Consider the following 15,004-nt stretch of genomic DNA (forward strand, 5'->3'; position numbering starts at 1 on the left):
TCAAGGCATACAACTCAAAAATTCATTATGCAAACTTGACCTGGCAGATCGAGAGGGAGGTCCTGAAATGACAGCTGGTACACCAAGCCTCTTCCATCTAAAGTGCAACAACCATTCTAGATGGGAGAGTGAGATGGAGAGCTCTAAAAGGGAATTCTAAAATGTTAAAATGTATTAATAATATGTGTATAGTTCTGGCAATAAGTCTAGAATAAATTAATGATAGGTAAGTGAAAGGTATAAAAAATCAAGTAAACTGAAAAGGAGAACATTATTAATTTTAGGGAAAGTAAGATGTAAAAGGAAGAAAATATAATAATTGTTAAAACTATAATAACTGATTTAACTAAAATTATGCTGAAAGGATGGGGAAAGGGAAGCATGGATCTGTATTTTTAGAGGCAGGGCCCTGCCTGAGAGTGCCAAATTTTTATCTAATATTGTAGGAAGTCAACAGTAATCTGAGAATTAGAATAATAAAAATATTAGCATAAGTATATTATCTTGAAATGTTAATAGTAGATACCTATAGACACTGCTAAAAGGTATCATTGCCTCTGAGGAGCAGAGATGAGGACAGACTGGATAAAGGAATTTTGAAAAAGGACTTTAGAACTCTTTGACTTGTAAAACATGCACATATAACTTGAACACAATTAAAGTATTATTCTATCCAGTGAAAGTATGTTTTGAACACAAATAGTAGCAGAGTATATTTACTGTGCTCCCATAAAAATATCCTGTAGATCTTGTCATTATCAATACTATAATAAAACTCCTACTTTTTTAAATAGTTACATATGATTTCATTAACTATATATATTTATTGGGATGTAAATTTATAAATGTACATATTGGGATATTATAGTTTCAGAAGTAAAAATCTAGCAAAATTTTGAGGTATTTCTATATTGTCCTCTAAAGACATTGCGCCCAAACTTATAGCCTCATTACCAATGTTTGAGAGGACTGAACTGTCCCACATACTCACTATATATTACAAAACTACCTTTGCATTTGGAATGTGAAAGTACATATTGTTGTTTTAACATGCACTTATTTAAATTTATTTTCCAAAAACTGTCTACTCCATTACAATTTTGAAAATCTATCCTTATTCAGATCCCGACTCCATTCTTGTTTTTTACTATTCTATTTTTCATTAGCACTTGTCCCTCTCTTCTTTCAAAAAGTTGGGTAAAAATTATCCTTCCCAGAAAATTTTGTGTTTTACTTTCTCTGAGCACTGTATATTCATATGCACATATCACAATTACAGGTATATTTCTATTTTCAAATCATGTACTAAAAATATTGATTGTGATATAAAGATAATTACAAATACAATACTTCATAGAATTCAACATATGACATTGCTGGATAAACTATTATTCCATGAGCTACTAATAAAGTAAAATTCTATAAAGAAAATCAACACAAACCTTTCTTATCATTTAGAATTTTTATTATATATTTGCTGAATTATATACAATACATATTTTTCACATCATTTGAGAATAAAAGAACTGTGCTTTAAAAAATGTTAATTTACTATATGGCTATAAGAAACATATGGGAACTAATGCATTTTGAAAAATGATAAATTTCCAGGTGTAAGATGATACCTACAAAATACCAACATTAGTAAAATGGGCTTCTGTAGTTTTGGTTGAATTACTTTAAGCCACTTAAATAATCAGTTCTGTGTAGTAAAACGAATAAGCTATTAGATAACATGTAAACTCTCTGAAAAGATTTCTGGTAATAATAACCATAATTCTATAATATAGGAATTATTTTGATATAATCTGTAAGTCTTTATGGGTCTGTGATTTACATCCCTACAATGGTGTTGATTAAATCAATTTTATAGGCATGTTTTACCACAGAGGAAAGTACAATATTAGTGTAGGTTTGGTAACCCATGAAGATTTCCAAAGTTTGGAGGTAACATTTTCAAAAAAACATTAGACCACAGATATACATAAAAGCAAACTACAATGTTTTTGATTCAAGGACAGGTATATTTATTTTAAGATAATACAAGAATGTAAGACAGATTGCTTTTCCATTGTAATTTATAATAAGGAAAATTAATTGGAATTTAAGTTAAATGAATTTCTTATTATGAATGATTCTGAGAAGTACATTAAATCATTTGTCACATAAGCTTTCTGTAAAAAGTTGTCATAGTAAAATTTTATGTATAGCTTAATCTTTGCAAAGAAAAGCTTACAGAAGGAAATACTGAAAATAACAACATACAAGTACATTATTTTCAAAGCATTTAAAAATATTTAAATTGGTGTAAACAAAAATCCAGTGAGATATTTTTACCTCCTATATTATAGATAATGAAGTTCAAGTAAATCACTGTAATTTACTATGCTCTTTCCAATTAAATTGATTAGGATGTTTTATTTATTCCCATTTTAATATTTTGTTGCAGACTTGTAAGCAGATACTCATCCATTCACTCTGACAAAATATAAATAATAACCATGTGTATATAGTACAGTGCTCTTCATTGGGAGAATGAAGGCTAATAAAGGATATTAAATGGGCTAATTTGATTTTATAATATTTCCCATGTACACAAGATAATATAACTTAGAGCCAAAGATTACATCACGTTTTTCCATTACTTTAGATAACAGATAATACTATGACTAATCAATGCAAAGTACAGTAGATAGATAACCTTGAAAGCAGATGTAATTATTATACCATAATAATTACATATGGGGTTCTTAAAATTAAGCATCTATTTTTCTATATTGGCATAATAAATAATATAAGATAAAGGATGTAAAAAGTCTAACAAACACAAAATCAATCCTAACAGTAACACTTTCTTGGAAATAACATTACTTTTATAAATAAGCTAATGCAGATCAATTTCACATTTTATAACTTGTAAAAAAATCAGTGTCTTCTATTTTCATATGTAAAAGCAGGGTAATAGTTGGAGTGTATATAACAATTAAATATATCTTAGGAAGATAAATGAACATATCTTCCACATGCAACATATAAATATATTAGCTTAAATTCATTGTACGACTTTTGTATAGTATATATAAACTAAATGTTTCTAATTAAAGATTTCTATTTAGTACTATCAAATTATTTCTCTATGTTAAAACCTAATTTGTGATTTTTCAGTAGAAAGTTTTTGTTTTCCCTTTTAAGACATATTATTTTGAATAATGAATTATATTTAGAGTATTACTGGCATCACTTTTGTATGTGGTCCTTTCACAAGAAAAAATATTAGCTTCTATTTAAATATACATCATTCTTCTAATTTTGCTAGCTTTTTATAATACCCATTTTGATGCTAGACATAATTAAGAATATGCAATAAGTCACAGAGCTGTAAGATGTTATTTTACTAGTGTTTTAACATATGCCACCTGCAATAAGAATCAGCATCAAGTTTCAAACAATAATGATAGCGACTACTATCACAAGTGTCCCTGCTTCTAACCATCAATGTATGCCTTTATTTCATTATTGTTTTGAGAAAAAAACTATAGTTAAAATTTCTTTACTATATACATAGAAGAATATCAGACATTCTGTTGGCTTTGGTAAGTGAACAACAAAAAATCAAACACAAGTCAAACAATATATGTTACTTAAGTACTTTTAAAATTTAAAAGTACAATGTAAACCATCATACTATTTGTCAGCTTAATTTCTACTTGTTTTCCAAAATAATTTCAATATAATTAAAAAACCTGATAAATAAAAAGGATTTAAAAACAATTAATTCTAAGGGCTCTAAGATAATTCTGAAGCAATACTCATTTTCTGAAAATAACTTTACAGTCCAAAACCAAAAACAAATATGTTGACCATTTTTAAATGATCTGTGTTCTATGAGTCATAAATTATTTTAAAATAAGGAAAATTCCTAATAAATAAAAATATTTTAAATATATTATTATATCATCAGTGGAAGTATGCATATACTTCTGAAGGGAATGAAAAAGTGCAGAGTTCAATAAATCAAGGCAAAAGGTCAACTGATTATATATAACATCTGTAGGAAGAAGATGCATTTCATCTGTTTTATGTTGAAGAATTCAGTTCAAGAAAAATATATAAATTCCATAGCATTTCACCTTTCCTTTTCTTCATGTTCTGATTTCAGCCTTGTTTCCACTCTCAGAAATTTTGTTTCTTGCATTTGTCATATAAACAGTAATCCATTAATATTTGCTTTAGGAATATCTACTTAAAAAAACACAATAATAAAGCAATATTTACTTAGGATATGACTGAGACGTGATGGCATTAATCAAAATTCTTATGAAAATTATATGAAAAAGTAAGGCACTCAAAAACATTCCACGTAAAATAGTAAGCAGATTTAAGTTAATTAAATTTTTTTTCTTTAATTTTGAAGTTCACTGTTTCATTAGAAATTTACCTAATCCTCAGTCTTAGGTCTAGGAAGAGAAAGCAATTTCTAGCTATGGATCGTGTGATATTATTACAAATTGGTTAGAAACACTAACTTTTATGGATGTCTAAATGAATGGTCCTACTTTTTAAAATACATGTTTTGTTTAAATTCTCAAAGGCAGTATAAGCTTCCTTAAAATAGAGATTAGGAAAATCTTCTCTGATTACCTGGATCACAACAGTTAAACTTTAGACAAGTAAATATTTGCTTCTAAACATTTTAGATCAGTATTTCCCAAAGTGGATTCCAAAAACACTAGGTCTCAAAGCTACTTTGCAAAATGTTGATAACTGCAATTTACTTTTAAAGACAAAAATGAATAGCAGCATATTAAGATCTAATAAATTCTATGGGGAAGGAACCTATTTAACCATTTTTAATCATAAAACTTGACTATGCAGCCTTTTTTTTTTTAAAGAAAAATATGCAGTGGATTTAAAAACAATTAATTCTAAGGTCTCTAAGATAATTCTGAAGCAATACTCATTTTCTGAAAATAACTTCACAGTCCAAAACCAAAAACAAATATGCAGGAAACAGTTTAGGAAACAACTGCTGTAGACATATATGAATGTTTCAAGCCTGAAGAAAAAAAACTAGCAACAGGCACATAAATATACTTATTTACAAAAACAATCAAATTTCCATTGTGGAAATCTAATTAATCAGAACTCACAAACTGTATAGCTATAGTTGACTTTGAAAAGAAAAAAGGAAAAACATAACCTTCATTTTGGAGATTAGTAAGTTTGAGATAGTTCTTTGGGTCATTACAAATGGAACAGATATCCTGAACTGTACTCAATTATTACAATCCATGGTGATAGTATAAAGAGTAAACAACATAGTTTTGACAGTCAGAAAAACCTGAAGCTCAAATTCTGGTTTGTCACTTAGTAGCAAATTATCTTGGGCAAGTTACTTGTGAACTCTTGTTTTTCTCTGGTGTTAAAATGGATATCTATTTGAAAGAATTAAATGAGATACTACATGTGGAAGAACACTGAGTAGTGCTACACACCTTAAGTAATTCTAAAAAAAATATCTACTAAGTCCTAGAAGAAGTTCAGAATCATGATCTCAAAATATAGTAATAAATACTCCTTAGGAGCTAATAATTCTAGATTAAAAACATATGATTTAGATCATTATGTTGTATCTGTTCAGGTGAAAAACTATTTTAAGTTTAACATAAGAATTTTAAAACACTCTAATGGCCTAAAAATACATCATAATTGTGTTTCTCTCAGCTATTTTTTTTCTTTCTTTTTTTTTTTCCCTATGGTGCTAGGGATCTAACCTAGGTCTTATAAATGCTGTACACATGCTCAAACACTGAGCTATACCTTTAGACCTTTTCAGCTATTTTTAAATGTTATAAAAGAAAAATAACAATTATTCCTTTGTTGTTATTGAAAAAATTTAGATAAACAGAGATAGCATACTTATCTGCTATGAAGTTCTTTTTTTAGGCAGGATTTGAAAGTGTGATACTTCTGTACTGTTTTATATCCCTGTGGAAGAGAAAATCAAAAGTGTTCAAACGTTCATAAAGAAAAATTCAGCCTAATTTAATTTACATGTGGAATCTAAAAATGTTAAACTCATTATACGTAGAGTAGAATGGTGGTTAGCAGGTGCTGAGAAGGCTGCAGAATATGGAGAGAAGTTTCCCAAAGGGTACAAGGATCCAGTTAGACAAGAGGAATGAATTTTCAAGATAAATTGCACAGAAAAGTGACCAATGTTAATAATTATGTATTGTATATTTCAAAATTGCTGAAAAATACATTTAAGAATGTTCTCACTACAAAATAATAAATATGTGAGGTGAAAATTATATCAAGTTAATTAATATATCTATCTACGATGTATTCAAATATTAAACAACATTGTACCCCCCAAAATATATACAATTGGTATCTGTCAATTAAAAACAAACTAAAAAAATTTGAGCAAATTTATCAATAAAAGCCAAAGGGAACCACAGGAATGTAATATACACACACAAAAATTAATGCTTAAGGGAGAAATAGTGTAAAAGGCTAATAGAATAGTTTATGTTTATTTATTTGGTTTTCTTACTCTAAATTTTTTGCAGAAAAATTAGAGAGATTTTCAATATATGTCCTTAACCTGTTTGTGGCATGAACTGAAATATTAAAATCTAACCACTAGGTGGCAGTTAAGTACACAGCATGTTTACAAAGATGGCTTTTTTTTTTTTTTTTTTCCCCTAGTATTTTTTTAGTTGTTGATGGACCTTTTATTTATTTGTATGTGGTGCTGGGGTAGAGCCCAGCACACATGTACTAGGAAAGCACTTTACCACTGTGCTACAATTCCAGCCCGATAGCTTAGTTTTAATGTCATTATATAATTTAAGGCATAAAAAAACATAATCTAAGATAAATCTTGATTTTTTTTCTATATGTAGATAGCTTTTTCTATTTTAAAAAGCACAGTACTTAGGGATATTCTTGCTAAAGAGGGAAGACTGAATATACTAGCTGTTAATTTTAGTAGAAAAAAGTTTTGTTTTCCATTTGTGGTACATCCATAAATATGTTGGATGTATATACATTTATTGGCTCATGCTATATTTCAAGCTCTAAAGCGTGGTTCTTAGAAAAACAATCACTGAATATTTAGCAATTAACTTTTAATATGTCAACAGTAAAAAACAGTTAAACAGATAAAAATTGTTTGAAATTTATTTCCATACAAGCAGTAATGACTTATGTAGTGACTTAAAAGCCTCAAGATACCTAGAGGAAATATTTCTCATATAAAAGAAAAAGTAGAGGTATATTTGTATATTAACAAGTCTAAAAAGCCAATGTGCAAACTGAATTTTTCAAAAAATTTGGCAATACTTCACCCCAAATAAAGACATTAAACTAATTGTGTATGAAAATAAATTATTAGAAAATTATTGAAAAAGCATGGACTTTTTTTTAGGTGTAAAATTGTTTTTGCTTAAGTATGGAAGGCCTATGGTTTTTCTTTGCAAAGAGAGCATTTTATGCTTAAATTGTTAAATATGTAAGTTGTTTAAATATGTAAGTTGAACTTATTATTTTTCCCCCCTCAGATTTTAAAAAGGATATCAATAGACTTGAAATTTGTAGGTTTACCCGGAATCCTCTATGGAGTCTGTCCTTCATAATCCCAATAAATTCTTTATAACTTAATTGATCATCTTTGTCAACATCAAAAATCTTGAAGACAGTATTCACTAAATGTGGTGAAAGTTTGAGTCCAGTAGCTACGTACACAGCACGTTTAAATTCATCTAGATAAATGTCACAAAAAATGAAAAAAAGTAGATCATTAACATTATTTTTTTAGTATGTGTTAATTACTGGAAAGGTTGTAAAAGAAGCTGTTTTCTAAACATATGTCATTATCTACTTATATAACACAGGACTTTTCATTAATCCGATTGTCTTTTAGGGAACAAGAAGATATTTTGTGGTTTTAATGAAAGAGCAAGAAGCAGTTAGTTGTATTTTATGTTAATAATGTCATAATTAGTGCATGTTTAATGAGCATCAGTGACAGTTCCTTTAAGTTCTGAGGAAAGAGCTCAGATAGGAGATGAGACACTTGCCCAAAAAAACCATTACACAGGGCAACATAAAAAGTACCAACAAAGTACAATGAGAATCTGAAATGAGTGAGTACTTCTGTCTGCAGTGTGGAGTAGGGAGGGGAAGAGAAAGGCAGTGATTTGGAAAGGCTGTGATTTTGTATTTGAACTAAGCCTTTAAGGGTGGATGATTTCAGCTTGTAGGGATCAGAGAATGACAGATGAGATGATGTAAATGAAAAAAGGCATGGGTGCAGATAGGAGAAGCATAAAGCAAGTTCAGAAAACAGTGAACAGTCTGGTTGGGTGAGCACAGGGAAAATAAAGGATTTGAAGGAACTCTGCACAGATTGTAAGGTGAAGAACCTGCACATTCTCCAACAGGCGATCTGGAAATTCAGGAGTTTTCTATAGTTGTTGTATCATAGAAAGGTTAATTGGTGTTTTAGGAAGATTCTTCTTGAGTTGTCTAGGAAACATCAGAAAGCAAAGTAGCTAATGGCAGAAATGATACGGAAGTGGTTCATACAATAGTCCTTTTAAGACGTAAACTCCCAAATTAAGATGCTAGTAATAACAAAAGAAAGAAACAGATATATTCCTAGCTCTCACAATAGCACTACAATTTTTTTCCATTTCCCTAGTTCCACCAAGTAGAAGAACGACATTCTATTCTGAATTAAGTAAACTGATTTTTACTATATTTTAAAATACTTTTAAAATATTTTGGTAGTAAAGGCTGTCTGTGAAAGCATGGCTTCCCAAAATTTTGGTTTTAAAACACTACATTAGGCTGAGATGAAATCAACATCATGAACATATCAATTTCTTTGAATGTTATAGACTGGAAAATGGAAGAAATACAAAATTTTCTCAGGTTTCTCTTAGTCAATGAATAAATAAATGAGACCTTATAATGGATCTATGGATGTTAGTTTTGTTTGATGCTGGGGGTCAAAACCAAGTCCTTACTGATCCATACCCCTAATCCCTTTATGTTTTTGAGAGAGATGATTATCATCATCACCTAGGAAGTTCAGGTTGGCTTCTCCTTGGAATTGAACAGTAAAAAACCCAAGAATGCCCCCTGAGATATAATAAGATTGTGAATTAACACAGATTATGGCAGAGACATTATAGTAAAATCTTAACAGATATAAACAGAAAGTCCTCCTATGGCAAGAATTTTATAAAAGGACATGTCCTTGAGGGGAGGGAAGGTGATGGTCACTGTCACAGAATTCTAGTAAAAGAACTTGGCTTCTTAGCCAAACAATAGTGTTGGACAAGTGAGTGCGTCCTGAGGACTATAGCATTCTGAATTCTATTTTAGTTGTATTTGTGTTTAAATGAAGCAAAACTGATAATATAATTTTATACACAATTCTTAAAAGTCAGTTAATATAAATTCATGGCTAAGACATGGCTCTGCTGATATATTTCTGGGTTTTCAGCCAGCAGGTATTAAATCAATAAAATAAATAACATCCTATGAGAATGTCTGAGACATGGCCAGCTGGCTCTTCCATAGGTAGACACATGTCCTTCAATGTCATCAAGCGGTCAAGAGACGGTTTCTTTGAATGTTTTTACAAACACTGTTTTCCCATGTATGAAATTAAGGGCAAAAAGAAATTCAACAAAAAATTTATCTCATTTACCCTAAACTCGTTTAACTTTCTTTAAAGTGTCAGTCACTTCTCCCTGAAAGTGTAAATCAGACTTTCAGGCAAGTTGATGATAATACCATATATCTAGTTGACATTTTTCTAAAGTCTCTAGGTACAGTATAGTAAAGTCTCTAGGTACAGTATATGTTTTGCTTTAAATGTTTGAAGGTTGATTACTTACCTTGTCCTATAGAGCGACTTGCAAAGTTATACATATTAAGGGCTATTGCAAAGTCTTCTAAGTTATTCAGAAACTGGAAAAATGATCTGAATTCATCAAATGTGATGCCCTATTTTGAAAAAATACATATAAATGCAATCAGTAGTGTCAAATTGATTAAAATAACTATCTACACTTAATACAAGTAAACAAACTAATCTTCAATTTATCTTGAAAGTAAACATTCCAAGAGCACATGTTGAAACTATTTTTCTCCAAATGGAATCTAAGATTCATTCAGACTTATTTTCACTGGGTAGTGTTTCTACCCTTACAATAATAATGAATGTGTTTTAAACACTGTCATATAAGCTCAAAGCTTCAAACAATAAAAAATGAATTAAAAAGTTTTAATTTTGAAAACCTTTTACATAAAGCTCATTTTTTTAACCTTAAAAAAGGTAATTAGAAAAAAACATAATAGTTTCCTTTGCACATGTACTCCCTTAAATATGATTCAGCATTCAATGTCAATGTCTTTAGAATGACCATGCAAAATCAAAATGTTGACCAAAAGTCAACAGTAGTCTATTTGAACTTGCCCCTGTTATGATACTGCTACCAAGACAGCAAGAGGAAGTCAATGACTGAACAGATACAGCATTGGCAGGCCCAACACAGGCCTCAGGGTAGGATCGTGTAAAGGAGTGGTGTTAAGAGTGGCTTCTTCTGGAATGTACAATTGCTACCACTGATATTATGGCAGTTAAATAGAAAGGTTATTGGAAATAAGTACGATGTATCTCAGAGAGTACAAATTGGGACAGGAACTGAATTTCAGTTAATGAATTCTCAACAAAATTAACATAAATGAAAAAGTACACAGAGAAAAGAGCAGAGGAGCAAGAGCTGAGACTTAACAAATTCTGACTTTAATGTGGGGGTAAAAGACAAAGGGACAATAAAGAGGCAGTGCTGGAAAGCTAGGCAAAGAACCAGGAGTGTATTTTCATGTATTAGCTTACTACTGATTAAATGACTTACACCACAATATCCAATTTTTGGTATACATTATTTCCAATTCAATTATAACCCCTCTTTTACTTGCAATATGAAAATCCTCATTGTATTTGCATACTTTTGTCTTTTTCTTGCATTTATTTATGGCCACTCCAATCCTGGATCCTACTTTGTGACGTGATCCTATCTGCCATTTCTTCTAGAGAGGGCAGTTAGAATTAGTTAGGAAGACTGTACCAGAAGGAAATATTTTGATGAGGACAGCTTGCTGCCAGGGAAAATGATCAGTGCTTTGGTTCTATACTACTTTATATTGTGACCAGCAGTCACAGCAACAGTCTTTGTCTCAAGATGACAAATTACAAGTAAAAAACCCCAGAAAGATGGGATATTTTTAAGCAAAGGAGTAGCGCAAATATCAATACTTTTTTTTTTTTTTTGGTGTTGGGGATTGAACCCAGGGGCACTTTACCACTGAGCTACCCTTTTTCTTTTTTCTTTTGAGACAGGGTTTCACTAAGCTGCACAGAGCCTAACTAAACTGCTGAGGTTGGCCTTCAACCTGCAATTCTCCTCAGTCTCTGAGTTAAAAATATCAATACTTTTGAGGAAAATGAATTTAAGAAACAAATCAAAGAATGACAGACTACAATGTCAACATCTGAATCTAGATTTTTCAAAATACGATTCTCAAAGTTTGGAAAGACACATCAAAGTAAAAACCACACAATAATTCTCTTGTACACATTAAACACTTTGTTAGAAAATATGAAACTGTAAAATAAAAACCGGGACATTTATTTTTAAGAAGGTAATTTGAAACAACCATCTTTAACAGCAGTAAGGGACATATAATCTGGGTAAGAGGCCAAAAGAAGAGAGTGGCCTGTTTTTGCCTTCCCATTCTTATCCCCAGAATAGAATATATCCATGAACTGTTAGAGGTAAGATGAAAGGAAATGGTTTACAGGCTAACAAAAATCAAACAATGATAATAACTAAAAAACTCAAATCATCAAATGCATCCACTGAAAGTATAGACATAAAATATCTAAATATCTATGATCAATTGTCAGCAGGGTACCCATACCATTTACTGGGGAAGAAACTATTTTTTTCAAAATATTTGCTGGGATAACTAGATATTTCATATGCAAAAGTTAGACCCTTTCTTCACACCATTTTATATAAATTAAGTCAAAGTTGAACAAAGACCTAAACTTAATAACCAAAACTAAAAATTTATGCCAAAATAAAACAAAACACCCACCCCCCACAAAAAAACCCTAGAGACAAAATTTCATAATCTATCAATTGGCATTGTTTTTCTTAAATATGACACTAAAAGCACAAGAAACAAAAGAAAAAATAGAATAACCCCAACTTTATCAAATTTAAAAATTTGTGAAGATCAAGGCACTATCAAGAAAATGAAAAGACAACTTATCACCAAATGGGAGAAAAAGTTGCAAATCATATATCTGATGAGGGTCTAGTATACAGAATATAAAAAGAACTCTCACAAATCAGTGACAAGAAGACAATCCAATTTTAAAAACAGGCAAAGGACTTGAACAGACATTTCTTCAAAAAAGATATACACATGGCCAACAAACACAACATGAAAAAATGCTGGGGAATGCAAATAAAAACCACAGTAAGACACCACTTCATACCAACTTAAATGACTAAATAAACAAAGATATAGTAAGAAGTGGTAATGAGGATGGAGAGAAATTAGAAATCTTACATGTTGCTAATGGGATTATAAAAATTGTATATCTGCTTTGGAAAACATTTTGGTATTGCCCTGAAATATTAAAACATAAGGTTGCCATGTGATCTAGCTCTTTATATATTCTCAATTCTTTTGAAAACTGAAAACACATGTTCATATAAAAGGCTATACAGAAGGTTCATAAGAGCCCAAATAAAAGACAACTCAAAAGTTCAACAACTCAGAGACAGCAAAATGTAGTATATTCATATAACTGAGTATTATTTGGCAATAGGAAGGAACAAAGTGCTGATACTTAGTACAATAGGGATAAACCATGAAGAAGTTATACTAAGTAAAAGAAGTCAGATGCAAAAGGCCACACATTGTAAGATTCATTAAAATGAAATATCTATATTAGACAAATCCATGACAGAAAGATGATTAGTGGTTGCCAGTGTCTGAGGGGTAGGGGAATGGGCAATCACTGTTAATGGGTATAAGGTTTCTGTTAGGAATGATGAAAAAGTTCTGAAACTAGACAGTAGTGATGGTTGCACAATACCATGAAAGTATTTAATGCTGTTCAATTTTATACTTTAAAGTGGTTAAAATGGAATTTTTATGCTATGTGTATATTTTATGATAAAAACTACATACGTTTGTTGAAAAATGTTACTCAGGATATAAATATATACTTATAGGTACATTTGGCTTGAACAGCAGAATTCATAAGTGGAAAAACTGAGGCAAGAAGATACAGATCAATAAAGATTGCTAGTATTATACTAGTTGTTCAGATTGATGTGCTTTGTCTGTAGTCATGATAATAGTGCCCCAAAATGGCTAAGACTATCCAATGTGTGTACTCTTTATCTCTAAAATGATTGAAGTATACAAGGCTGAAATAACTGTGGAAAGCACTGAAGAAAAATGGGGGAGTGACATCATGAACAATGGCCAACTAGGGTACTTAAAGAATCAGTCTGTCCACAGAAACAACCATAAACCTAGAAAGACTGACAGAACCAAAAAAAATATTTTGAACCCTGTAATCCAATCCAAATTTATAGCAAGCTGACCAATGACTAATGAAGAAACGGGTGGATAAAATTCACTGATAAAATGTTTAATTACCTGTTTAATTATCATTCATTATTTTTGCACTGTATAAGTGACTTTGGGTAGGGTGGCTGGCGTTCCTAGTGTGGTCTGCTGGTATCAGGGGATGCACATGGACCTTATTCTTAAAATACTGTGGTATGTGATTGAACCTGTCTCAAGGTTCACTAAGAGACTGACTTTTCTTTTGCTCTCTTCCCCTTGGATTGGAGCAACATTCCTGGTAACAGAACATCTGTCAAAAGATTTAAATATATACACCTCCCCCCCATCTACCTGGATCAAGGGATGAAAGATGTAAAAAATAGCAGATAAAATTCAAAAGGTTGGAAAGTAGGAGGCTGGTAAGAATAGTTCTTTGAGCAGTAAAAACTCAAAGGGCCACTGTACCATTGTATATTTCTAGGAAACTGGCATACAATGCACATGCCCAGGATGGTGCATGCTCAGAAAAGACAAGAGGACTCTAGGCTACGGTCTCTGGTAGGACTGTAAGCACTGCAGGAGCAGCAGCTGAAGCTAAGTGAGAGTTTCCAGAAGTCTGGCTCAGTGTTCAAGGAGTGCTCCGTCTCAGAGCCAAGTTGCAAAGAGTAGGAGAGCACTATTGTTCTTCTTTTGGGTCTAGACATATATGGAAATCTCGGACCACTAGGATAACAAAGTAGAAACTTAGTACCTACATACCACATGGATTTATATTCCTTTACTAAATAGTTTGAAAAAGTCACTAAAGAAATGGATGGTTGCATGGTTTCAACAGAAACGATTCCTGAGGAATCCTTGATACTGGTCTGACTAGACAAAGTCTTTAAATCAACTATCTTAAGAGAATTAAAGGAAATCATGAATAAAGAATTAAAACAAAACAAATCAAAATCAAACCAAAAAAAACCTTAGCAAAATGATGTATGAACAAAATGAGAATATCAATAAAGAGACAGAAAATTACAAAAAGGGACCAAACAGGGCTGGGGATATAGCTCAGTTGGTGGAGTGCTTGCCTGGCATGCAAAAAGCCCTGGGTTCAATCCCCAGCAACAGGGGGCGGTGGGGGGGGGAGGGAAGGAACCAAACAAAAAGAGATGAAAAGCATAATAGCTGAAATGAAAACCTCACTACAGAGGTTCAAAAACAGATCTAAGCAGGCAGAAGAAAGGATCAGAGAAGGACAACTTTGAAATTATTCAGTCTGAGAAGAAAGGAAAAAGAATGAAGAAAAGTGAACAGATGGGGGCCCATCAAGAGTACC

The 15,004-nt window shown here is 31.3% G+C and overlaps 1 protein-coding gene across 4 annotated transcripts in view; it reads right to left on the reverse strand.

Moving 5' to 3' along the window:
* Nucleotides 1–1,533: 1,533 nt before the first annotated feature.
* Micu3 (mitochondrial calcium uptake 3) overlaps nucleotides 1,534–15,004 on the reverse strand; it is a 97,437-nt gene continuing 83,966 nt past the window's right edge. For 3 of the 4 annotated variants that reach the window (XM_076853765.1, XM_076853766.1, XM_076853763.1), the window contains 4 exons: nucleotides 9,918–10,026; nucleotides 7,612–7,769; nucleotides 5,920–5,988; nucleotides 1,534–4,239 (listed from right to left, as the gene is read on the reverse strand). In XM_076853765.1, the coding sequence (XP_076709880.1) occupies nucleotides 5,920–5,988; nucleotides 7,612–7,769; nucleotides 9,918–10,026 (336 nt within the window). In that variant the 3' untranslated portion in view covers nucleotides 1,534–4,239. Of the gene's footprint in view, nucleotides 4,243–5,919; nucleotides 5,989–7,611; nucleotides 7,770–9,917; nucleotides 10,027–15,004 lie in introns of all 4 variants that reach the window. The other variant, XM_076853764.1, reaches the window with a different exon arrangement.

This window comes from Callospermophilus lateralis, chromosome 4 (genome assembly GCF_048772815.1).
Source record: "Callospermophilus lateralis isolate mCalLat2 chromosome 4, mCalLat2.hap1, whole genome shotgun sequence".
NCBI classification, from domain to species: Eukaryota; Metazoa; Chordata; class Mammalia; order Rodentia; family Sciuridae; genus Callospermophilus; species Callospermophilus lateralis.